Source organism: Ranitomeya variabilis, chromosome 5 (genome assembly GCF_051348905.1).
Source record: "Ranitomeya variabilis isolate aRanVar5 chromosome 5, aRanVar5.hap1, whole genome shotgun sequence".
NCBI classification, from domain to species: domain Eukaryota; kingdom Metazoa; phylum Chordata; class Amphibia; order Anura; family Dendrobatidae; genus Ranitomeya; species Ranitomeya variabilis.
The window spans coordinates 237,204,194-237,230,579 of NC_135236.1; the positions used below are offsets into that span (position 1 = coordinate 237,204,194).

The 26,386-nt window shown below is 43.8% G+C and overlaps 1 protein-coding gene across 1 annotated transcript in view; it reads left to right on the forward strand.

Annotated features, from left to right (window-relative positions):
• Positions 1-26,386, forward strand: part of TRPM1 (transient receptor potential cation channel subfamily M member 1) — an 84,477-nt gene that overhangs the window by 26,089 nt on the left and 32,002 nt on the right. The window contains exons 13-15 of the mRNA XM_077263921.1: positions 11,229-11,357; positions 15,130-15,381; positions 19,535-19,709. Coding sequence (XP_077120036.1) covers positions 11,229-11,357; positions 15,130-15,381; positions 19,535-19,709 — 556 coding nt within the window. The remainder of the gene's footprint in view (positions 1-11,228; positions 11,358-15,129; positions 15,382-19,534; positions 19,710-26,386) is intronic.

A 26,386-nucleotide genomic window follows, 5' to 3' on the forward strand; every position in this document is an offset into this window, starting at 1 on the left:
GCGTCCACAATCCAGAGCACTGCTAACAGGGCTGGCTGAATCCGGCCGGTCCGAAGGCACATCCAGAGTTCACTTTGCAGGTGGAAATCAGTAGCCTTCCTACTTGCGCCTGTGTGTTGTAGTACCTCCCTGCTGAGCACCACGGGATAGTCCTCACAACTGTCATGTATGTTTCTGATATTCTCTTTCTACGTCCCCCAGATGATATGGATAGGATGACCTGTATGACGGGGTAGGCCTGGAGCTATTTTATAGGGACCCTAGAGACGCCCCTCTCCCACAATTTGCCTCCGTTGTCTTCATTAGGTTAAAGGTTGGGCAGCCAACTTGGAATTAACTGTCCTGCCGTAGTTTGAAGTAATGCGTAGAGCCTATTACTCCCTCGGTGTTCCGGCCACCGGCTACGCGCCTCAGAAGGATGTTGCCGATCTTAAGGCAGAACTCCTCCCGGTATTATCTCCTTGTGCTGTGATCTCATTTCTCACTTCTCCACAATATACTCCGCTTCTTGTCCTTTCTTAAGATGCTGCCGCAATGAGGTGCAGGCGCAGCTCCGTAACGTTCTATCTCTCGCTAAGTCTCTGCCAGGATCCCACCTCTGACAGGGACCTCTGTCTGCAGCTCAGATGTTCCTCCTTCTCTCCCTGTCTGCCTGACAAGTCTTTCCTGGGTCTCACCCAGTAGCGTTCTCCCTAACTTCCTATCCAACTCCCAGTTTTACCCGAGTGTGAGGAGTGGCCTAATACATAGAACCCTTTGCTCCCCCTGGCTGGTGGTTGGAGTGTGAAGTGTAGTGTGTGACTGTGATACCTGGTCAGGTGAACTCCTTTAGTGCCATCAGACGTACCATCACTCCCCCTAGTGGAAGAGCGACAATACTGCACGACCAGGACTCTGGGGCGCTGCACACAGCTGCGTAGTGTATTGCACAGCTATGTAGTATATAGCAGAGCCACATAGTATATAACATAGCCACGTAGTATATTGTAGAGGCACGTAGTATATTGCATAGCTACGTAGTATATTGCACAGCCCCGTAGTATATAACAGAGCCACATAGTATATTGCACAGTCAACGTAGTATATAACAGAACCGACACAGCCACATAGTATATTGCACAGCTACGTACTATATAACACAGAGCACGTAGTATATTGCACAGCCACGTAGTATATTGGACAGTCACGTTGTATATTGCACAGTCACATTGTATATTGCCCAGCTACATAGTATGTAGCACAGAGATGTAGTATATAACAGAGCCCATGCAGTATGTAACACAGCCCACGTAGTATATAGCAATGTGGGCACTGTATGCGTTCTTAAAAAAGACCTAAAATAAAAAATAAACATAAACTCACCTTCCGAAGGCCCCTTGAAGTCCTGGCGCCTGTGTGCGGTGCATGCGGCAGCTTCCCGTCCCAGGGTTGGTATGAGCGCAGGACCTGTGATGACGTCGCGGTCACATGACCGTGACGTCATGGCAGGTCCTTCTCGCATCCTTGGCACCGGAATCTGCCGCTTGCACTGCCGAGGACAGCGCGCGACGTCGGAAGGTGAGAATAACCTTTTTTTATTATTCCGAATAATGAAGAAATAGAAGTGGCACTCACCCAAAATGCTTTATAGTAGTGTCCTTTATTCAGAGCATGAACTCACAGACATAATATGGAGAGGCGGCTTGTGAGGAGAGGAGTGCATGAGGAGGCAAGAGGACGACGGCCGTTTCGCGCCTGTGCACTTCCACGGGTCCAGGTGCGTGAGTTAAAAACGGCATATCCTATATAGGAGACTAAACATCTTGATGTGAACAGGTGAAACAATTAAAAACCCATTTGGATGTAGGCACCAAATTACGCCGATAAGCACAATGAGTAAATCCGTTTACATTATACATATAATGAATACAAATAATGAATACAATTTCTATACTTTTTAAAGGAAAATATACATATCGGATATGCGCGATATACATAGCGCAAACCCAAATGTATTGCGATTTGCGGGTTTGGAAGTTGTAAAAAATCCCCAAAATGGAGGTGATCGCGGAAAAATATTATTACAGCATGAAGCGAGGTGGATTATGGAAACGAATGCGCAGGGAGCCATTGGATTGAACAACAAACTAGATATGTCTATTTTCCTTTAAATTGTATTCATTATTTGTATTCATTATATGTCTAATGTAAACGGATTTACTTATTGTGCTTATCGGCGTAATTTGGTGCCTACATCCAAATGTGTTTTTAATTGTTTCACCTGTTCACATCAAGATGTTTAGTCTCCTATATAGGATATGACGTTTTTAACTCACGCCGCCTCTCCATATTATGTCTGTGAGTTCATGCTCTGAATAAAGGACACTACTATACAGCATTTTGGGTGAGTGCCACTTCTATTTCTTCATTATTCGGATTTATATTGCTAGTGGCGTTGAGCACCACCCACACGCTGTTGATTGTTGCATGCCGCAGTGGTTCTAAGCAGAGTCCTATACTTCCACGTTTCATCGTTCTGAAATCTGAGACTTTGGCGATTCCACGATATATTCAGCATCTAAAGGACAACCACCTAGTGCCGTTCAATTCCTACAATTTTGCTTTTTTTTATTATTATTATTTGTAACATTAGATCTTTTTACTATTGATGCTGCATACGCAGCATCAATAGTACAAAGTTGGTCACACAGGGTTAATAGCTGCGTTAACGGAGTGCGTTACACCGCGGTCTGTTAACACTGGCATTAACCCTGTGTGAGCGCTCAGCGCTGACTGCAGGGCAGTAAAGCAGCGGCCATTTCGCAGCCAGACTATGGCCGTCGCTGATTGGTCGTGGCAATGGTCGTGGGCGCTTTGCACGACCAATCAGCGACTTGGATTTCCATGACAGACAGAGGCCGCGACCAATGAATATCCGTGACAGACAGACAGACAGAAGGACAGACAGAAAGACGGAAGTGACCCTTAGACAATTATATAGTAGATAACGCATTCTTAAAAGAACCACCAAACTCCCTAACCATTCCAAATCGGTACACACTGTGTATACAGTGTACATAGGCTTGTTTTCCAGCATTTTTGGCAGGACCATATAATGTTTTTCCACCAAACATGTGCCTCAGATGCCTGTACAAAGCATTTTTTTGGTAATGACTCGGATTGAAATAAAAACATATAACATGCTTTTCTCAGACTATTGCGTTGAAAAGTGTAATTGACTCTGATTCAATGCAATTCAGGAAAATGGTATGTGGATGTACACCAGGAATTTGCCCTAAGGACACTCTTTTGCCAAGTGTTTAACCAATGATAATAATGTTAAAAATATGAATGCTGAGAATGTCACAGCCTTTATACTGAACATAGAGCCCAAACCTGATGTGAACCCAGCCTTACCTATTTAAACGGAACCTGTCACCTCAGAAAATGTAATCTACCTGCGGATATAGGGTTAATCTGCATTATTATACTGCCTTGCTGCCTTTTTGAAAATGTGGCTACTGAGAGAAAATGAAATTATTTGAGATACAGTCACCGCTCACAGCATCGCTAACTATACTGTGAGTGGCAGCTGTAAGCAAGTTCCGGCACTTTGATTGACAGCTAGCTCTGTGCGGGTGTGCTGTCACGGGATTATCGCGACAGAGAGGAGTCGGAAGACCGCAGTGTCTGATTTCTCCTACTTCTGCACTGTTTAGAAGCACTTCACCTTCACATTAAAAGTGCAGGTTTGTTTTAGCAAGTGCAAGGGTTAATCTGCTCAGTTGAGAGCTCTTGGAAGCTTTCCTGCATTAAGGCTCTCAGCGGTTTTCTGTTGACCACTCCCCTCTCATATATATTCTGGGCCCTGGCAAGTACTCATTGCCAGAGCTAGCTTCATGCTACATGGTTAGGAGATGGTGGTTTGTTGTTGTTGTTTGAGACGGCTTTTAGTGGATTTATCTGAGACTGCTGCTAGGTTTTGTTTGAGTGCTAATTCCCCTTCTTCTACTACTTTGGTTTTAACCCATCTTCAACTCACCCAGTGTTTACCTCTGTTGTTTGTGTGAGTATATTTGTACGATTGGTATTTTCATTTATCCCTGTGTGAGATAGCACTTACTGCATGTGTTGGGGGACACTCACTTAGCAACGGTATTCAGTCACACAGGCACGATTTTCTCTATTAAACAGTCCATGCGATTTATTATGTAGTCATAAATCAGGTCATGCACAGTTCATTATATGCTTCATGGAACACAATAGGCACCAACAGATGACATTAAGTTGCAGCTTTAACTTAGATACTTCATATACGGCTTTAACTCACAGTTCAGACACTACACCCGCCAGTCCTCCTTGACTAGTCCCCGGGGGGTGTCTATATGCCATATCAATGTCTCTACTCATATAGCGCACACAACATTGGTTCGCATTCTCTAAACACGCCGGACCTCACTTCGTCCAGTTACTGTTGGAGACCACACAGTTCATTACTGACCCTCGTCAGTGCATACAGTTCCCCATACTCTGGGTTACCTTCCCGAAGCTCCTGCTCCACACACTGACTCCTGTCAGTACTCTCTCTCAGAGAAGCTGCTGAACTGGGATCACCATCCCGGACAATGCCTTGCTCACCAGGCCACCTGACAGTCCAGATCCTCAGGCAGGCTGTAGCTCCCCCAATGCAGTACCATCACAGACTCTGCTTATATGGCCACTCCATGCGCAATTCAGGATGTGCTCTTCAGGAAGTCCTACTCCCAGGAACTTCCAACACAGGCCTTCAGATCCAAGGCGTCTCAGTGCGCTATTCAGGGATCCGATCCTACTCCCAGGATCTCCCAGCACCCAAGCCTTCAGTTCCAAAGCCCCTCCACGTGTTATTCAGGGAGATATCACTCTCAACACATAGGCTTCCAGGAACTTGCACATGGACCAAACAAATCCAAACACTCTCCCCATGTGACCACCATCGTCACATTATGTAATTGTAACCACTCCCATAGGTGGGAGGTGTGTGTGGTTAGTCAGACCCGCCCAGCTCTCCAACTAACCTTGCAAGCCTCCCTTTACAACTATACAAATACTTGTGGGACTACAGGTCCCAGAACAACAACATTACTGGCTTACAGCTCAGACTCCCTCTGCGATACATACCGGCCATTTACAATAATGCCAGTCACTATCTCATTATCACCATTACAGTTACGCCTCCATGCGTATCCTGAGGAGCACAAACAGCGCCCCCTAGCTGCAGCATGGGTCACTGCATCACACCTGTTTGTATTACCTTTTTAGTTTGGTTGGTGTATTACTGTACAATACTACTATCCCCTTCCCTGGGTGGGGGAAGGGTACAGACTGAGGGCGGATTCAGGAGCTAAGGCAAGGTACATGCCCTGGCGTCTTCACTACCATCAGAAGTAATCTGGGGAACAGGTTGAGCTATGGCTCCCCTACTGTTAGGGACAGGGAAGGAGCCCCTGGTCCCAGGACACCCGACAACAGAGTTGTGACATGTGCTGTTTACAGTCATCGGCGACAGTTAAGTGAGTGGTGTTGTGAGAGGTGACTGGAGCTGCTCCAGGTACTCCCCCAGCAGCTCTCTGGAAGAAATAAGTTCATTTTCTCCTGGAATCCGCACCATTAGCAAGCAGCATTTTAACACTTTTTACCTACAGATTAACCTGTATCGGCAGGTAAATAGTATTTTCTGACTTGACAGATTCCCCTTCACAAACAGTCTCTTCACATAAAAAGAGAACAGGGACTCTAGTGCCACCTGGTGGAACTAGAAATCCTAAAAGTCAGTACTGACTTTTTTGGCCTCCACTGCCAATTAGCATTTTTATGTTTGCGCTTTTTCTTCCTCCTCTGTCAAAGCCATAACAGGACGATTAATAAAGATTGGCATAGCACACACTCACTGTAATACAAAGCGCTGAATTCATTAACAGGTTCATGCCATTTCATGAATTCGGTGCATCACCTGAGTGGCATCCACCGTCAACCGCGCCAGGAATGTTCCTCCAGTCTGGGACAGTCTGACAAATCTGATTCAAACAGGTGTAAAAACCCCAAACATCACAAATTTTTGGAGCAACTATATGTTGCAGAAACATTTGGAGACTTTTCAAAGCTTTTATGCCACATTTCTGGGATAAAAGCTTTGATGAATCAGCTCCATCATTTTTTTATTTTTTGTTGACAAGTTGTAGTTTTGAAAAAATGGTGGTATGAAATTGTGAAAAAAAATGCCATTGTTGTGTTGTAATACACTGAATGGTAAAAATGACACTAAACTTGATTCTTCAGGTGAGTATAATTATGGTGATTTCAAACTTGCATAGATTTTTTATTTACGTGGTAAAAAAATGTTCAAGTTTCTTTAAACAAAATACCAAAACATTTTTATATGTGTCGCCATTTTCCAAAACCCATAATGTTTTTTTACTTTTCTGTTTAGAGAACCATGTTATTTCCATAGTGAGTTTACTGCTTTATTGATACCAATTTGTGGTACATATGACGTTTTGATTGATTTTATTGCACATTTAGGGAGATGTGGTAACCAACAAAAAAACACATCTTGGATTTCTGATTTTATTTCTCTTTATGGCATAATCCATATGGATTAATAATTCTACATTTTAATAAATCAGACTTTTATGACAATTATCTATTCACCAAACATATATGGTGATTGGTGATGCCAAATATGCTTATATTTGTTTTTCCAATTTCTTTTTTAAATAGGGGAAAAGGGGAGTGATTTGAATTTTAACATTTTCGTAATTTTTTTATAGTTTTGAAAACTTATAATTTTTCACTTTATTTTTTACTCCCCTTAGTATAACACTGTATTGCAGTATGTGGTATAACGGTTCAAAACCCATCAGCATGAATAAAATTGGTCCGATATTGTTCCCGAAAAGTCAGACAGGTGTCATGGGAGTACAATACGATTTTTCTCATCTAACATCCGTATGACTTGAGCATGCAATCCGTATACAATGTGATTTTAACATTATCTTTTACATAGAGTAATTGTCTATGTCATTTAAAGCTAGTTTTCAAAGTGAAGATTCTTCTAGATAGATAGATAGCTACAGATATGTAAGTGACATACAGTATATAATTAGTACAGTGCATGTGTAGCTTATTGTGGACACTTCTGGCCATAAGATGCAGCAAACTTTAGCTTCGCTCTTCCCACGCCCTGGTGCGATGGCAAGTGGGGTAATAGTATTGGGGTTGATGTCAGCTTTGTATTGGCAGCTGACATCAAGACCAGGGATTAGTAATAAGATGCCCCCATTATTAACCCCATAGTCATATTGTAAATAAAAAAACTCCCAGAATATAGTTCTTTAATTAAAATAAAGACACTAACACCTTTATTTTAAATTAGTAAAACAAAGTTATACTCACCCTTACGCCAAATCCACTGAAGCACACGTCCCCTATAAAACACCAAAAATAATAACCATATCCCTCACCTGTCCAACGTAAAGATAATCCTCTGATGCCCATGTCTCTTGTAAAAGAAAAAAAAACATATTCCTCACCTCTCCAACGAGAAGATAGTTAATTTGTCCCTTGACGAGTCTAGCTTTGCTACATTTAGTTGCCATGCTGAATGTTCGCATGATTCGAGCATTCAGCCTGGCAGCCAGCAGAGACACTGAGCTGCGCTTTCTATTCTATTCTGACACTATGATTTTACTGTACTTGGCTGATGAAATATCAGGTTTTATAGGAGATGTGTGTGTGTAAAAATCAGGTAGTACATGCATGGTCCGTGTGCTGTGCGATTTTTTTCTCTCGCACCCTTGATTTGCATTGCCGAGTCTCATCCGATATACAAGGACAATCACAGCGTGCTGCGATTCTTTTCTCAGTCCAATCTGAGCTAAGGAAAAAAGAGGAGATGAGCAGGGAATCATAGAATAACATTAGGAAGAGTGCAGACCGATTTTTTTATTGGATTGCTCTCGTTTGTTTTTCTCGCAAATGAGTATGAGCCCTTAGTCTGAATCTCCTATAAAGCTCAGGAGGCACCGGAGTACCAAGATGGAAGCTTTGAACAGACCACTGAATGCCATCATGATCCATCTGTGCCCCTCAATCGTGTTGGCGAGGGGGGCGATTTGAACTGGTAGCCGCTCCATTTAAATGTTGCTGTCAAAGATTGACAGTGGCATCTAAATGGTTAACAGCAACGATCGGAACTCGGCTCTCCTTGCTGCTGTTGAGACAACTATGTAACCAGGGGCGTAACAACTGCGGTCGCAGGGGTCGCAGCGGCGACCGGGCCCGGAGTGCTTTGGGCCCGCCCAGTCCAGCAAACAAGTAGCACTAGCCGGGAAACTCAGCAGACAAGTCACGCACCCTGCTGTCCACGCCCACAACGGCCAGCTTCTCTAGACTTCCAGCGGTGTGAGGCGAGTTGGCGTGTCCGTGAGTGGGCGTGTCTATGAAGGACATGTGACCTAGCTGGTCACTGAAGCTTGACAGAGATGGAGGGGAAACAACAAACCCGAAGAGCCTGCAGCAGCTGTCACAGAGTCCGGGTGAGGCGTGAAGTCAGCAGCTAGTGAGTCAAGTGCAGTCGCGGCTGTAAAGTGCTGATGTGCAGCCAGTGTGCTGCTCACATCTGTCATTCACCTACACACACACACACCTACACACCTGTTCTGTGCGCACAGGACCTGTGATGAGGTCACAGGAGGGGAGGAGTCAGGGGGTCACATGATCAGTGGCCTCAGTGTCTGCAGGACTCTGCTGTGCTGATTGTCATGGTGCTGAATGAGGGGAAGTTTATGTGTGAGGTCAGGAGGGGTTTACAGTGTGGATGTAGCAGAGCCGTGTGTGTACAAGGTGTACAGAGGGGAGCCGTGTATGTGTGTAGTGGAGCTATGTGTACGGAGCGGAGTCAGGTGTGTACGAGGTGTACAAAGCTGAGCCAAGTGTGAAAGAGGTGAGCAGAGTCGTGTATGTATGAGGTGTATGGAGTGGTGCTGCGTGTTTACAAGGTGTATGGAGCGGAGCCGCTTGTGTACGAGGTGTGCGGAGCCGTGTGTGTATGGAGTGTACGGAGCAGAGCCGCGTGTGTATGGGGTGTACGGAGCGGAGCTGTGTGTGTGAGGTGTGCAGAGTGGATCCGCGTGTGTATGAGGTGTACGGAGCAGATCCACGGGTGTACAAGGTGTACAAAGCAGAGCCGTGAGTGTACGGGGTTCACGGAGTGAAGCCGCGTGTGTACGGGCTGTAAATTTCCGAGTCGGGAAGAATGGTACACGGCTGCGGGCAGAGCCCAGCATGTGCACTGTGGGGGTGTATTGGGTGTACTCGCCAGCGTCAGAATGTGCAGTGCATATGCTCCGGAGCCGACCAGTACACCCAATACACCCCCACACTGCACAGGTCCGGAAATGACACACTGCAGCGTCATACCAGGAAGAAACAGCACACAGATTTCAAACGCCGGGAGAGCGCTTGGAATTAGAGCGAGGAAGGACATGAACGCCCAGAGTCTGCACTTCCGAAGACATCACCCTAATTAGTATAGGGACATGTTAGGCTGGTTTCACATTTGCGTTTTTTGCCGCTGCGTTTTTAGCGCAAAAAAAGCATGCGTTTTTTTTCCTATATTTAACATTAAAAACGCATGCGTTTTTTTTGTATGCGTTTTGCCACGTTTGACGATGCATGCGTCATTTCTATGCTTGCGTTTTGTTGCAGAAATGCAACATGTAGTAATTTCTAGAGGCGTTTTTTTGCGGGGAAAAAACGTATTGCTGTCTATGTAAACGCATGCGTTTTTAAGCACATGCGTTTGGTTGCGTTTTAAACGCATGCGTTTCAATAGAAAAAAACAAGAATACACACTGATAAGCCACCCCCCACCATCAAGGTGATAAAGGGATCCAAACCCTAACCCTAACCCTAGGGATCCTAACCATAACCCTAACCCTACCCCTAACCCTAACCCTACTCCTAACCCTAACCCTAACCCTAGGGATCCTAACCATAACCCTAACCCCAACCCTAGCTATTTCTATTTATAGTGGGTTTTCTAGATGATTTTGATGATTGGCAGCTGTCACACACTTCTCAGCATGCGTTTCAAAAACGCAAACGCATGAAAAAACGCATGTAAACGCGTCAAAATGCCGCTTTTTTTTACCGCATGAGAAAACGCATGCGTCTAAAAAACACAGCGTTTGCACGCGTTTACATGCGTTTTTTCACCACCTGCGTTTGCGTTTTAAACGCTGCGTTTTTAAACGCAAATGTGAAACTAGCCTTAGTTATAAAATAATTTTTCTCAGCGATCACAGGGCAGTATTAGGTCAGACTATACAACAAAGCAACAAAACTATAGTGTGCGAAATAAATAGGGAAAATGTGAATTTCGGTGGGAAATATTTTGGCGCGGGGGGGGGGCCCCATTTGAAAGTTCGCATCGGGGCCCCTCACTTTGTAGTTACGCCACTGTATGTAACATAACCAGAATCTAAAGCAGGTAACGGGAGGTTTCCTCCAAAACAAGTGGACTTCACTGCAAACATATAGTTGCATCCATTTGCACCAAGTAGTTAAAGTGCCTTGCTACATGACTTTGAATATGTAGCCAAACCAGAAACATTTGTTTCAGGGGATTTGCCCCCTCGTCAGTACAAAACAGGAAATTGGCTGGTTCAGTGGCTTATCACAGGGGTGTAACAGTTTAATTGCATCATCAAAAACATAGATTTGCAAATGAAGCACATGTGTATTAGGAGAAGTATCCCACTTGTTGTAGATGATGCAATATACATTATATGCTTGAGTCGGCAATATTGAAGAAATGCTTCAGTGTGACCATTTCTTCGGTCAGATGAGAGTTCACTTCAGATGTGATCACTGTGTTAAGCCCTATGACCTTTTCAGTAATGCTTTGTAAATCATCTTAAAGGGGGATTACACATCAAGGACACAACAAATAATGTTATGTTTTCCCGTGCACCTTTTTTTGCACCACTGCATCACAAAGGAGATCAATTAGACTTTATACATTATTAACAAGACATTACATTACATTATTTCAACTTCCCACACAAAGGCATTTACATTTCAAATCATGGTACACTCGTCCACATCATTTAATAAAGCTTTAAATCCATTTAAACAAACTAATATATGTCGATATTTACCACAAAAACTGTAATATGAAAGATAATAAATGTGTTTTTTCTTCATAGATTTCCTACTTAGCATATTTAATGTTATTCAATTACATTATTTTGGTGAAGATGGAGAGATGGCCTTCACTTCAAGAGTGGATTGTCATTTCATATATCGTAACACTTGCACTTGAGAAAGTGAGAGAGGTGAGAATTGGAACTGGAAGTTATTTGTAGAATGAGAGATTGGTTTTGTATTATAATTTCAGATTATTATTATATTTGTATGGCATGCTGGTGACCCTATGAGTTTCAATGTACTAGTGACTGAACGACGGGGACAAGGTAAATCTGTTGGGCCCATTTTAATATATAAAAGTTGAACAGTGTGTCGCAAAGTCAGGCTTACTGGTGGGCCCCATGCTCCCAGTTCAACACTCCTAGTGAATGTTTCAAATAACATCATTTGGATTGTGGGCTATTATAAAGTATAATGTTGGGTCTCATGTATTACAGACCCAGGTATATGGATCAATACAGTTGTGCGCAAACGTTTACATACCCCAGCAGAATTTTTGCTTTTTTGGCCTTTTTTTCAGAGAATATGAAAATTGTGTTTTCTCTTTTTAAATCATAATGACAACCCAAAACATCCAAATGACCCTGATCAAAAGTTCACATACCCTGGTAATTTTGGCCTGAAAACATGCACAGAAGTTGACACAAATGGGTTTGACTGGCTTCTAAAGATAACATCCTCACCTGTGACCTGTTTGCTTGTAATCAGTGTGTGTTCATAAAAGTTGAGTGAGTTTCTGGGATCCAGACAGACTCTTGCATCCTTCATCCAGCCACTAACGTGAGTCATGGGGAAAGCAAAAGAATTGTCAACGGATCTACGGGAAAAGGTAGTTGAACTATATAAAACAGGAAAGGGATACAAAAAGATATGAAAGGAATTGATAATGCTAGTCAGCAGCGTTCAAACTGTGATTAACAAATGGAAAACCAAGGGCTCTGTAAAAATAAAACCACAGTCAAGTAGACCAACAATAATTACATCCACAACTGCCAGGAAAATTGTTCAGGATGCAAAGAAAAACCCATAAATAGCATCAGCTGAAATACAGGACTCTCTGAAAACTAGCGGTGTGGCTGTTTCAAGATGCACAATAAGGAGGCACTTGAAGAAAAATGGGCTGCATGGTTGAGTTGCCAGAAGAAAGCCATTACTGCACAAATGCCACAAAGTATCTCGCCTACAAAGCACAAAACAGCACAGAGGCAAGTCACAAAACTTCTGGAACAAGGTAAATTGGAGTGATAAGACCAAAATTGAACTTTTTTGCCACAAACATAAACGTTACATTTGGAGAGAGGTCAACGAGGCATATGATGAAAGAAAGTTTTCCTACTGTAAAGCACGGAGGTGGATCGCTAATGTTTTGGGGATGTGTGAGCTACAAAGTCACAGGAAACTTGGTCAAAGTTGAAGGAAAGATGAATGCAGCACGTTATCAGCAAATACTGGAGGCAAGCCCGGAAGCTGCGCATGGGACGTACTTGGGTATTCCAACATGACAACAATCCAAAACACAAGGCCAAGTCGACCTGTCATTGGCTATAGCAGAACAAAGTGAAGGTTCTGGAGTGGCCATCTCCTCAGTCTCGACAGTCTAGACAGTCCAGGAATTTACAGGAACTGGAGGCTTTTTGCTAAGAAGAGCGGGCAGCTTTACCATCTGAGAAAATAAAGAAACTCATCCACAACTACCACAAAAGACTTCAAGCTGTCATTGATGTTAGAGGGGGCAATACACGGTATTAAGAAATTGGGTATGTGAACTTTTGATCAGGGTCATTTGGATGTTTTGGGTTGTCATTATGATTTAAAAAGAGAAAACACAGTAGTTTGACAAATGGCTTCACCCAAACACTAGCCATGAGTGGAGAAAATGTTTTGGTGTTATCATTCATATTCTCTAAAAAAAAAAAAAGGCCTAGAAAGCAAAAATTTTGCCAGGGTATGTAATTTTTTTTTTTAGCACATTTGTAACATGGCATTGTCAACCTGCTATGGGTCAATGCTATACTTTTGTTAGAAGTGAGATTTTCCTCTGTAGACTATTAATTCTAGAGAACAAACACAAAAGAATAGTATCTGAAGTGCCCATCAGTATGTAATATGGACCCACACACTGAGTGAATCACCCTTGAATAGAAATGAACCCCAGTACTAAAAGCAGCTGCACATATAGATGAGCTCCTTCATTCTGCCAACCATCAATAAACTCCTGTCCATCAAACATTGGTGGGTTATCTTAACAGTAGGCCCTTAGTATCTGAAAGTGCATATTAGTATCAGACATTTGGGGTCACTGTTGGGTCCTTCACCTATCTCGAGAAATGGAGTTCCTCAACCCTTGTCTCATGGCTGCTGTGAATGAAAAGATTTGCGTACATGTGGACTCTGTGGTCATGCCATAAATGTCTGAGGTCAGAATACACCATTGACCCTGTCCTGACATCTGCCATACATGTACAGTGCATGTCGGGTGTGGGTTTATGAGAGCTGAGCCTTCACCATATTTGGCAGATGCTGGCAGTATTATACAGTCAGCATATGCTAGTAACAGCTGCCATAAGAGCTCATTGCTCTTAACTCGTTAAGTCCCAATATTAATCTCTGACGTTTGAATACACAATCCTCAGGAGCATAATTTTAGGTGCCTATTACCCCCTCCCCGTACCCATCCTGCGATTGGGTACCATCAATAAAAGCCTTCATGGTTGCCATATTGGTACTCCTGTGAAGCCAAGATACAGGCTGGGCTTTATGGACAAAGATGATTCACTAGATTCAGTGGTATTACATTATATAGAACAAGCGATCAGGCAATCGCAGATTCAAGTACTTTAACCCCTTCACCATCCAGACTGTTTTCATCTTTATGACCAGGCGAATTTTTTCAATTCTGACCATTGTCACTTTATGAGGTAATAACTCTGGAAAGCTTCAGTGGATCCCTGTGATCCTGTTTTTTTTTGTGACATACCGTAATTCATGATAGTAGTAAAATTTGTTTGATATGACTTGCGTTTAGTTGTGAAAATATCAGAAATTTGGCAAAAATTTGGAAACTTTTGCAGTTTTAAAACTTTTAATTTTTTATGCCCTTAAACCAGAGATTATGTAGTTATGTCACACAAATTAGTTAATAAATAACATTTACCATATGTCTACTTCATATGTGAATAATGTTTTAAACTAATTTTTTTTAAGAAGTTAGAAGAGTTAAAATTTGATCGTCAATTGCTCATTATTAAAAAAAAAATTTACAAATCCATTTTTTTAAGTGACTTTGAGGGGCCTATGTGAAAGAAAACAACTATTGGTACACCATTCTAAAAACTGCACCCCTCAAAGTGAGTCAGGATAGGCTCTAATCTGAAGAAACACTGTCTCAACTGACAGAGGAGCTATATCACAAGCAAGCATGCATCTGTTAGCCAAAGAGAAGGGCTGTGACATCACAAGAAATACATATTCTCCTTGGCTGACTGTTTAGAGAAGACTGAGGCAGGAGAAAAATATCTTTTGTGCTCAGTCAGCTGAGGAGAAGATTTATTTCTTCTGCTGGCACAGTCTTTCTCTATAGCTCATTGTTCTGTGTGCGTATTATACAGCTCCTTTGTCAGTTAAGACACAGGTTTCAGGAGCTGAGATTCTTCAGACTTCAGGCCATCCTAGCATGGGACTAAGACGGGCTGGGCTGCCATTTGAAATACGTGACAGGGGTCATTTATTACATTCCAAATAGAAGGTACTAACAAAAGTTGTAATAAACAGTTCAGCACATTTTTAACAAAATGACTTATGTTAATACCAGAATTCATGTTGAACTGAATTTCAGTCAGTGTTTTTACACTGTTGATTATTTTTTCCACTTTCTTTGTGTCAATCCACTTTTCCCTGTAGATTCTAATGTCTGAACCAGGAAAGCTGAGCCAGAAAGTAAAGGTTTGGTTACAAGAATACTGGAATATCACTGATCTTGTAGCCATTTCAGTGTTTCTAATCGGAGCAATGCTCAGACTACAAAATCAGCCATATATGGGTTACGGACGGGTTATATACTGTGTAGATATCATCTTTTGGTATATTCGGGTTTTGGATATCTTTGGAGTCAACAAATACCTCGGACCCTACGTCATGATGATCGGAAAGATGGTAAGTTACAAGTCAGCATAGAATTTTTTATATTTTTTATATGCTGATATGTTTATTGAGACCAACCCTATATATTGACAGTTAGCTAACTGTATCAGAGCTATTTTTTTCCATTGAGCTTAGTACCTGTGTGAAAATAATGACGTTTTCTGACAGCATGTTAACTGACAGCAAGCGAAGATCCTGTAAATGGGGAAGAATTGAAATCAAAAGTACTTTAAAAGTTTTTGTGTGTTCCATCATACAATGGATGAATTTATTTACAGGAAAGGAGTGTATTTTGTTCAGCTTAGGCTAGTTTCACGTTAGCGTTTAAATCTGCAGCGTTTATAACGCATCCGCAAGTGGTGGAAAAAACGCATATAAACGCATACAAACGCGGCGTTTTTTAGACGCATGCGGTATCGCATGCGGTTAAAAAAACGCCACATTTGTACGCGTTTATACGCATTTATATGCGTTTTTTTCTGCGTTTGCATTTTTGGTGTGCATGATGAGAAATTTCACAAGAGAAAAATCAAGATAACCAGACACCGCCAATGGGACTACAGAGGGCGTGTGTTATGGAATCTCTATATATAGATCCTAGGGCTACTGAAATCTTAACAGTTTGCTACTGTATCCTGTGTCATGATAGATCTTCACATGGAGAGCTTTTATTTCAACCTGGATTTAAGCATCAAGCTGTTTCTTGCCTGTGCTTTTGCTTGGGAGCAAGACAGAAATCGCGAAAGATGGAGGAGACAACGTAGGCGTTTTTGGAGGCACCCCATTATCGAACTACGTGAGAGCCGTGGAGCCTATCACATGCTGTATGGCGAGCTTAATGCCAACCCGGAGAAATTCCAGGAATACACAAGGATGTCGCAAGACTCGTTCCGGGATTTGCTTGCTCATGTCCAAGGAGCCATTTTTTGGCCCACCTCATATCTGTATACTAAAGACACACAAAGCTGCATTTTTTTTTTAACTACTGGAGATATGATGTGGGCCAAAAAGTAAGTGTGTGGCGAAGTTTCTTGGTGCACAGTGTGTGTTGCCGGCGGCGGAAGACACAATAAACCAAACATAATTGTGGCAAATCAAATTTTTTTTATTTTTACACAACCCAAAAAATTATTTACTGCGCCAGCTTGGGGTAGAGTGATATAAATGGGGGGTGTGAAGCACTGAGGCCTGGCTAACCGTGGACGACGCAGAGGTGGCAGGAGAAGGGGCAATGAAACTAGAAGGGTTTGGAAGTTCGGGGATGGAGCTTGACACATGAGAGGCTTGAGAAGCACTGGAAGGGTGAGACAAACCTGACATTACAGACACATTAGGAGGGGGGGGGGGAGGAATGCTAAGAGTCCTCTGTTTTGTTTTTTTGTGTGTTTTTTTTTGTTTGCCTGGTTGTGGGAGGTCTTGGTGGGCTCATATGGCGTGGCGTGGTGGTGGGTGACCTGTCAGGGTCCGGCTGCACTGTGTCAGAGTCCATAGTGCTCGTAGATCGTGCAGCCATGGCAGAGTCCATAGGGCTCGTAGAGCATGCAGCCATGCCAGAGTCCAAAGTGCTCATAGAGCGTGCAGCCATGCCAGAGTCCATAGTGCTCGTAGAGCGTGTAGCCATGCCAGAGTCCATAGCGCTTGTAGAGCGGAAGGCCATGCCAGGGTCCTGCTGCATCGTGGTGGTGGCGGTACGGAAGGCCGTGCCAGGGTCCTGCTGCATCGCGGTGTCAGTGGAGGAGGTCCAAACAGGAGCAGCGGATGTCATGGTGGTGGCGGTGGGATGTCCAACTGCACTCGGCATGGGTGGTGCTGTAGTGGTGTCCGGCTGTGGAAGGAATTGAGGTGGCCGTGCAGTGGGATGCAGCAGAGGTCGGCATTGAGGTCAATCGTGACAGTGAAGGCACAGGTGGATATGCCGCCACTGTCTGCTGGAAATACCGACTCTGCTGCATAGCCTGCATGTAAGCAGCATTGCAGGCCTGCATGACACTCAGCTGGAGATCAGGAGTAAGGTGTTCCGACATGCCCTGCTCAATTTGGTTAAATAAATGATGTGCTGGCCTCTGGAGGTCGGCTTTCACTTGATCAAGGCTTTTGCTGACCTCCTGGATACGTGCATTCAAGAGGCTATGTGAAACATCCATTCGGTCACCCAAAGCCTTGATTGCTTCGTGTAAAACCGAGCTCAAGTGCAAAAACTCGGGCATGAGTGACCTGTCCGAAGCCCTCTGCCGCTGCCGGGAGGAGCCCAAAAAATAAGGGGCAGTGGAAGAGGACTGCGAAAGGGGAAGACCTGATGGACGAGCTCCCTGGTCTCCAGTTAGTGTGGAAGGCCCACTTGCTGCTGCGATGCTGGATGGCTGGGACGGGTCCCTGGCTGTCGGATGAAGGACCGCTCCAGAACCTGGGCCAACAGTAGTGCTGTATGTGCTGTGAAAAAAGGAAAAAGAAAATTAATACCAAATATTAACCAGATGCAAAGTTCTATGGAATATAAAAATACAGATTATGGCAATACAATACAACCTAATGCATATGATACTTACGTTCTCTGGGCAAGAACCGGTCTTAAAAATGCCAGAACTCGAAGGTATTTGTATCGTCTGATCCTTGCTCCTGAACCACTGGGAACACTGCTCTCTTGACGCAGGTCCTTGTTGAAGCGGTCCTTCATCGAACGCCAACGTGTTTTGACTTTGGCTACTGTTAAAAAAAAAATTGTGGTCAGAAAAAGGACTTTTGGCCGTGCTCACACAACTGTGTGTGATGAGAGAAACTCCTGAGAGTTTCTTTCATCACACACAGTCGAGTGAGCACGGCCAAGGTCTCTGCTGCTTCACACTGCAGTGCAATACTTACCAAATGCATTTTGGACCCGTGTCGGGGCGTTGTCCCAGCCATCCCACATCGCTTGGGCCACCTCATTCCATAAGCGCCGGATCGTGATGTTGTTTGAGTGCAGTGGATCCCGGGTGTCCCACAACGGGACTCGGTCCTGGACCAGGGAGATGAGGAGGTCATTCTCAATTAGATCATCCTCCCGTTGTGAAACTTAAAAATTAAATAAAGTCATTACAGTTTGCTCAATTAACATAAGGAAAATGAAGAAAAAAGATGCTGAGAAATGGCATGAATAGGAAAGTCAACATACAAAAGGATTCCAGAAGAAAAAAGTAAAGAAATACGAATGGAAAGAAAGGAAGATTCAAAAATATTACACTGAGGATACAGTAAACAGTCAGCCTTGTATACGTACCCGCTGCCGTCTTTCCACCGGACCTTGACTCCGCTGCTCCTGCCCTGTCTCTGCCGCAGTAGAAGAGCTCTAAAAAAAAGAAAAAATCAAATTGTCACATGTGTCGATGTGACAGTGAATACTTACCAATCTGATGAGGCAAGTACTCACCTCACTGACATGTTCTACTTCCGACGGCCCAGGACGAAACTCCTCACCAGAAGAATCCGAAGAAGACATTCTGATGCATGTAGAAATAAAGAAATGCAAGAAATTAGGACATGTAGAGACAGAAAATAGAAAATGAAGGCATTGGATAGGATATACTCACATTGTTCAGTGTCTTGTTTTCCTCCAAGGATGTAGCCTGCGTCTCGTCTGCTTCAGTGTCTGGTGAGAAGTGACCTGCAACTGTCCACACCCTCCCTTTATCACCTTGATGGTGGGGGGTGGCTTATCAGTGTCTAGACATGTTTTTCTCTATTGAAACGCATGCGTTCAAGAACGCAACCAAACGCATGTGCTTGTAAACGCATGCGTTTATATAGACAGCAATGCGTTTTTTGTCGCAAACCTTGCGCAATCGACCGCATGCGTTTCCAGGCGGCAAATTGACGCCTCTAAAAATTACTACATGTTGCATTTCCGCGCCAAGCCGCAAATGATTAAACGACACATGCGGCAAAACGCGAACAAACAAAAACGCATGCGTCGCTAATGTTAAATATAGGAATACACAACGCATGCGGATATATGCGGTACAAACGCTGCGGACACAACCGCAATGTGAAACCAGCCTTACTCTGATATCCTGTTTTAGAGTGTAACTGCACTTATTTCATGTTTTCTATGGATAGATCAAATCAATAAATAAACCAGCATTTTATAAATGTGCTGCTTGTTTCATTTGTTTTATTTTCTATTTTATAGATGATTGACATGCTGTATTTTGTGATCATAATGCTGGTTGTGTTGATGAGCTTTGGTGTGGCAAGACAGGCCATCTTGCACCCAGATGAGGAGCCTTCATGGAGGCTAGCCCGCAACATCTTTTACATGCCATACTGGATGATCTACGGAGAGGTGTTTGCAGACCAGATTGACCGTAAGACTAGAGTTCATAGTAAGACTCTGCTTGCTGTTTCCCAGGCAGATGATCAGTCCAAATTAACAGATTTTCTGCTTTAATTTGGAGTGTAAACTTCACTACGTTGTTTTTATATGTTGGCTTCTTCTCCTTATTGTAAAATATATATACTAACAAAAATCATGTTTCTGGTCATTAGCAGGATATTTACATCCCACACACATTTCATTGATAATTATTAGAGATGAATGAAGCTATAATTATCATCTCTTTTTCCAAAAAGTGAATATTCCCTCCATTAGTTTCCAATCTATAATTTGGTGAATAGATGTTACCTAAATTGGGACCAGGTTACTCAGATTGAGTAAAAGGCAGAATATGATTTATCTTCACTACATTGTCCATTCTACCCACACCCACTATAGTGTGACATTCATTATGACTTACCACATGGTCAAAATTAAAAAGTGGTGGAAACCTTTACTGCTTTGGGAGATAGAGAGATATAGCAAGCATGGATTGTAAAATCACTTCGGGAGACATGTATATGGATGTCTAAGAGAAAACAAGAGAACACCAAGCGCAAAAGGGAGATTATCTGATAGACACATGTGCATAGTTGAGGAGTATACTGCTCACCTTTTGGGTTTGTTAAACCCACAGCCAAGGGATCATGGATTGACAGCTGCTGCAGTACCCTCAGTTCGGGATAGCCCGCTGTATAAAGCAAGTATTGGGAGGATAGGAGTAGTAGTCTATCCTGCTGATGAAATTCAAAAATCCAGGAGATGTTGCACATGATTGACAATGCTGTTTATTCTAAATGCGTTTCACAGTTGCACCAACTTCTTCATCAGGAGAACCCCAAAATCATATAGTGTGGTTTTCCTGATGAAGAAATTGCTCCAGCTTTGAAATGCGTGGAAATAACCCACATGGTCAATCCTGTACAACGTCTTCTGGATTCTTGAATTACATCAGCAAGCAGACTACTACTCTTATCCTCCAACTACTTGACATGTGGATATCTGGCACAATATATTATATAATGATGATGCAAGCAGGGGTCGAACTATAGCCATAGCAACTGCTATGTGATCTACGACAACAGGGCATATGCCGGGCAGGAACAATGGATTAAGGTCCAGCAGTGATAAGTGGGTGAAGGAAGTGGTTCTATTAGAGCAGGGGGCTTGCACAACAGAGGAGGGTCCACCCATGCAGGGAATGAGGATTGACTTATGTGAAAACGGGGGGCTGACACAATGATGGAAAACGGCGTGTTGACCCGTGAGGAATAGGTGGTTCTCTCAGAGTGGACAGTTGGCAAAATGGAGAAGGGCCTGTCATTGATGAGCATAACGTGGTGATGAGCAGGGGGCTCGATTCAAAAGTTTTCATTGGAGCACATCTAGATACACTTTTATAGATAAGCGTCCCTTATTTTAATAGGGGGTGAGTACCAGTGTAAGACATCTTTTTTCATAGGACGTTGTAATTTGGAGGACTGCAGGTTTTTGAACAAACAAATCTATTGATTTTAGTAAATAAATAAATAAATTTAATATTTTATGATAGGGAACAATTACATTGTGCTGTCCCATTGGTAACAGCTGATAAAAGGAAAGTTAATGCAACCCGACCCAGTTTAAAAAAACCTGTAACATGAGAAGCACTTGTTCAACCTTGCCAGTGGACTTAAGGGCTACGTAAACCATATATATTCTTGGAGAATGTATGAATCTGTAAGGCGAAAGCACGATCATACAAAACAATATTACCTTTCTAAAATGTGATTGCTTTATTTATTACAAAATGTTTGAATGAGTATGATGGTAAAGCCATAAAGATTATGGCAAACATTTACAATTTTAGTTTTGAGGTTTTAAAGAGAATACATACTTTATTTTTTGGACTATAAGACACAGCGGACCATAAGAAGCACCTAGGTTTTAGAGGAGGAAATTAGGGAAAAAAATTGAAGCAAAAAATGTGGTCAATTCTGTACTTAATATCACCTATCCTGGTATATATGGTCCCCTCATCCCCATCCTGATACACATGGTCCCCTCATCCCTATCCTGGTATGGATGACCCTCCTCATCCCCAACCTGGTCTGCAAGGCCCCCTCATCCCTATCCTGGTATACATGGCCTCCTTATCCCTATCCTGGTATGCATGGCCCCCTCATCCCTATCCTGGTATGCATGACTCCCTTATCCCTATTCTGTTGTGCATGGCCCCCTTATCCCTATCCTGGTATTCATAGCCCTCATCCACATCCTGGTATTCATGGCCACCTCATCCCTAGCCTGGTATGCATGTCCCCCTTATCTCTAGCCTGGTAGGCATGGCCCCCTCATCCCTATCCTGGTTGGAATGGTCCCCTCATCCCTGTCCTCGCAGGAATGATCGCCTCATGCCTATCCTGGTATGCAGGGTACCCATCTCGTACTAGTATGCATGGCCCCATCCCTATCCTGGTATGCAGGGCCCCATCCTTAACCTGGTATGATTGGCCCCTATTCCACTCCTGGTTTGTATGGCCCCATCCTTATCCTGCTATGATTGGCCCCCATCCCCATCCTGGTATGCATGGCCCCATCAGAAAGCATTAAAAAAATTACACTTACCTTCCCAGCGCTCCCTCGCAGCATCTTGTTCTGATGCCAGCAGCTGCTTTATGCTTGTAAGTCAAGGACAGCTGCCGGAATACTCACTGCTCTGCACGCCGGGACTGTGTGCGCAGAAAGAAGTGAGTATTCATTGCTGTTCAGTAGCGTGCACAGTGTCAGCCGCCGTTTCCTTCAGCTACCAGTTGTCACGCGTGTCGCTACTAAGAATATTAACCGAATTCCACACCTATGGACGTGGAATGCAGTGAATATTCATTTCTCTTTAGCAGCGGGCACAGGAGTTAACCATAGCAGCTGGTTCCTGCCTCTGTGACCCGCTGCTCCGCCGATGCCGCTCCTCCACCTCTCCACCACTGCCAGACTATAAGATTCACCCCCCATTTTCCGCCACATTTTTGCAGGAAAAAAATGTGTCTTATAGTCTGAAAAATACAGTAATATCAGTATCATAAAAGGTATTTTCTAATTTTAGTAAACCCCGGTGTCTCATCTGCAATTTGTTTTTAAAATATAAAATGTTCTTTACTCACCCTCCCTGGATTCAGCGCCGAGTCTCTAATGCTCCTTCTGGGGTCTGTTATTGTTTGCTGCACTGTCACGTCAACAGAGCTGCTGTATCCAATACCTGAACTCAGCAACTTGTGCCGTTAACTTGGGCACAAACGCAGAACTCAGTTAGTGGCTGCAGAAAGACATCAGAGTATAAAACAATGACAGACACCGGGAGCACTAGAAGAGGCTTATTAAAAATTACTGTTATTGTGAACACTTAAGTTGATAATGAAATGATCTCTAAAAGGTCTATAGTTAAAGATGACAAATTTTCCCATGCATTTTAGGAAAACATATATATATATATATATATATATATATATATATATATATATATATATATATATATATATACTATATAATTGTCTAAGGGTCACTTCTGTCTGTCTGTCCTTCTGTCTGTCACGGATATTCATTGGTCGCGGCCTCTGTCTGTCATGGAATCCAAGTCGCTGATTGGTTTCGCCAGCTGCCTGTCATGGCTGCCGCGACCAATCAGCGATGGCCACAGTCCGATTAGTCCCTCCCTACTCCCCTGCAGTCAGTGCCCGGCACCCGCTCCATACTCCCCGCAGTCACCGCTCACACAGGGTTAATGCCAGCAGTAACGGACCGCGTTATGCCGCGGGTAACTCACTCCGTTACCGCCGCTATTAACCCTGTGTGGCCAAGTTTTTACTATTGATGCTGCCTATGCAGCGTCAATAGTAAAAACATCTAATGTTAAAAATAATTTAAAAAATATATAAAATAAAATATATACTCACCTTCCGCCGCCTTTCCCGCTCCTCGCGATGCTTCGGTGACCGCTCCATGCAAACGGCAGGTTCCGGTAGCAAGGATGGTGTGCGAGAAGGACCTGCCATGATGTCACGGTCATGTGACCGCGACGTCATCACACCCTGGGACCGGAAGCTGCCGCCTGCACCGCACACAGGCGACAGAACTACAAGGGGCCCTCGGAGTTGAGTATATGTTTATTTTTTATTTTTTTAACCTGTGACATACGTGGCTGGGCAATATACTGCATGGCTGGGCAATATACTACGTGACTGGCCAATATACTACGTGACTGGGCAATATACTACGTGGCTCTGTGCTGTATACTACGTCGCTGTTCAATATACTACGTGGCTCTGTGCTGTATACTACGTCACTGGGCAATATACTACGTAACTGGGCAATATACTACGTGGCTGGGCAATATACTACGTCACCGGGCAATATACTACGTAACTGGGCAATATACTATGTGGCTGGGTAATATACTACGTGGCTGGGCAATATATTTCGTGGGCTGTGCAATATACTACGTGGGCTGTGCAATATACTACGTGGACATGCATATTCTAGAATACCCAATGCGTTAGAATCGGGCCACCATCTAGTTATATATATACTAGATAGTGGCCCGATTCTAACGCATCGGGTATTCTAGAATATGCATGGCCACGTAGTATATTGCCCAGCCACGTAGTATATTGCTCAGCCACGTAGTATATTGCCCAGCCCACGTATTACATTGCCCAGCCCACGTAGTATATTGCCCAGCCCACGTATATTGCCCAGCCCACGTAGTATATTGCCCAGCCACGTAGTATATTGCCCAGCCATGTAGTATATTGCCAAGCCACATAGTATATTGCCCAGCCACATAGTATATTGCCCAGCCACGTAGTATACGTGGTCACACAGGGTTAATAGCAGCGTTAACCGAGTGCGTTACACCATGGTCAACGCTGCCATTAACCCTGTGTGAGCGGTGACTGGAGGGGAGTATGCGGGTGCCGGGCACTGACTGCGGGGAGTAAGGAGCGGCCATTTTCTTCCGGACTGTGGCCGTCGCTGATTGGTCGTGGCTGTTTTGCTGCGACCAATCAGCGACTTGGATTTCCATGACAGACAGAGGCCGCGACCAATGAATATCCGTGACAGACAGACAGAAGGACAGACAGACGAAAGTGACCCTTAGACAATTATATCGGGTATTCTAGAATATGCATGTCCACGTAGTATATTGCACAGCCCACATAGTATATTGCCCAGCCACGTAGTATATTGCCTAGCCACGTAGTATATTGCACAGCCCACGTAGTATATTGCCCAGCCATGTAGTATATTGCCCAGCCACGTAGTATATTGCACAGCCCACGTAGTATATTGCCCAGCCACGTAGTATATTGCCCAGTTACGTAGTATATTGCCCAGCCACGTAGTATATTGCCCAGCCACGTAGTATATTGCACAGCCCACGTAGTATATTGCCCAGCCATGTAGTATATTGCCCAGCCACATAGTATATTGCACAGCCCACGTAGTATATTGCCCAGCCATGTAGTATATTGCCCAGCCACGAAGTATATTGCACAGCCCACGTAGTACAGATATATTGCCCAGCCATGTAGTATATTGCCCAGTTACGTAGTATATTGCCCAGCCACGTAGTATAGTGCCCAGCCACATAGTATATTGCCCAGTTATGTAGTATATTGCCCAGTTATGTAGTATATTGCCCAGCCACGTAGTATATTGCCCAGCCACGTAGTATATTGCCCAGCCACGTAGTATATTGCCCAGTGACATAGTATATTGCCCAGCCACGTAGTATATTGCCCAGCCACGTAGTATATTGCCCAGTTACGTAGTTTATTGCCCAGAATGAGGGCCATGTGCGCATTACGTCACCAATTACACTCCAGTTCATATGGCAGCTTAGTGAAAGCAGCGATTTGATTGTATGTAGTGAATATATGGCGCTGTCAATCAACTTTATTTTCAAAAACAGGCATCGTTCACATATTGCGCTAAATACATCTGGGCATGCTGGGAGCTGAAGTTTTACTACTCCATAATTCAGCGCTCTCTCCGCCCGTGCATACAGTATGACAGACCTGACTGCCGGCTCCGGGGCTCTCCGTGTCCGGGAACTGATGATGTGTAAGAAAGAAATCACATTCACTCTCCGCCCGGCTACTCACTGCCGTCCACACGTCCATAGCCGCACTGCACTCTGGGAGATGTAGTTCCTGATCGTCACATAGTTTGAATCACAGACCGGAAGTAAGAGAGCGAGAGAACTACATTACCCGACATGCAACGCTGCTCCGGGCACTGACTGCAGGGGAGTAGGGGAGGGACTAATTGGAGTGTGCCCGTCGCTGATTGGTCGCGGCAGCCATGACAGGCAGCTGCCGCGACCAATCAGCGAAGCGGGATTTCTGGGACAGACAGACGGAAGTACCCCTTAGATAATTATATATATAGATATCTATATATATAATTGTCTAAGGGTTTTTCCGTCTGTCTGTCTGTCTTTCTGTCTGTCTGTCTGTCTGTCTGTCCTGGAAATCCCGCGTCTCTGATTGGTCGAGGCCGCCAGGCCTCGACCAATCAGCGACGGGCACAGTATCGACGTAGATGTCATAATGGTTGCCATGGTGACGATGATGTCATAAAGGTTGCCTCGACCAATCAGCGACGGGCACAGTCTGCCGCGAATTCTGGAAT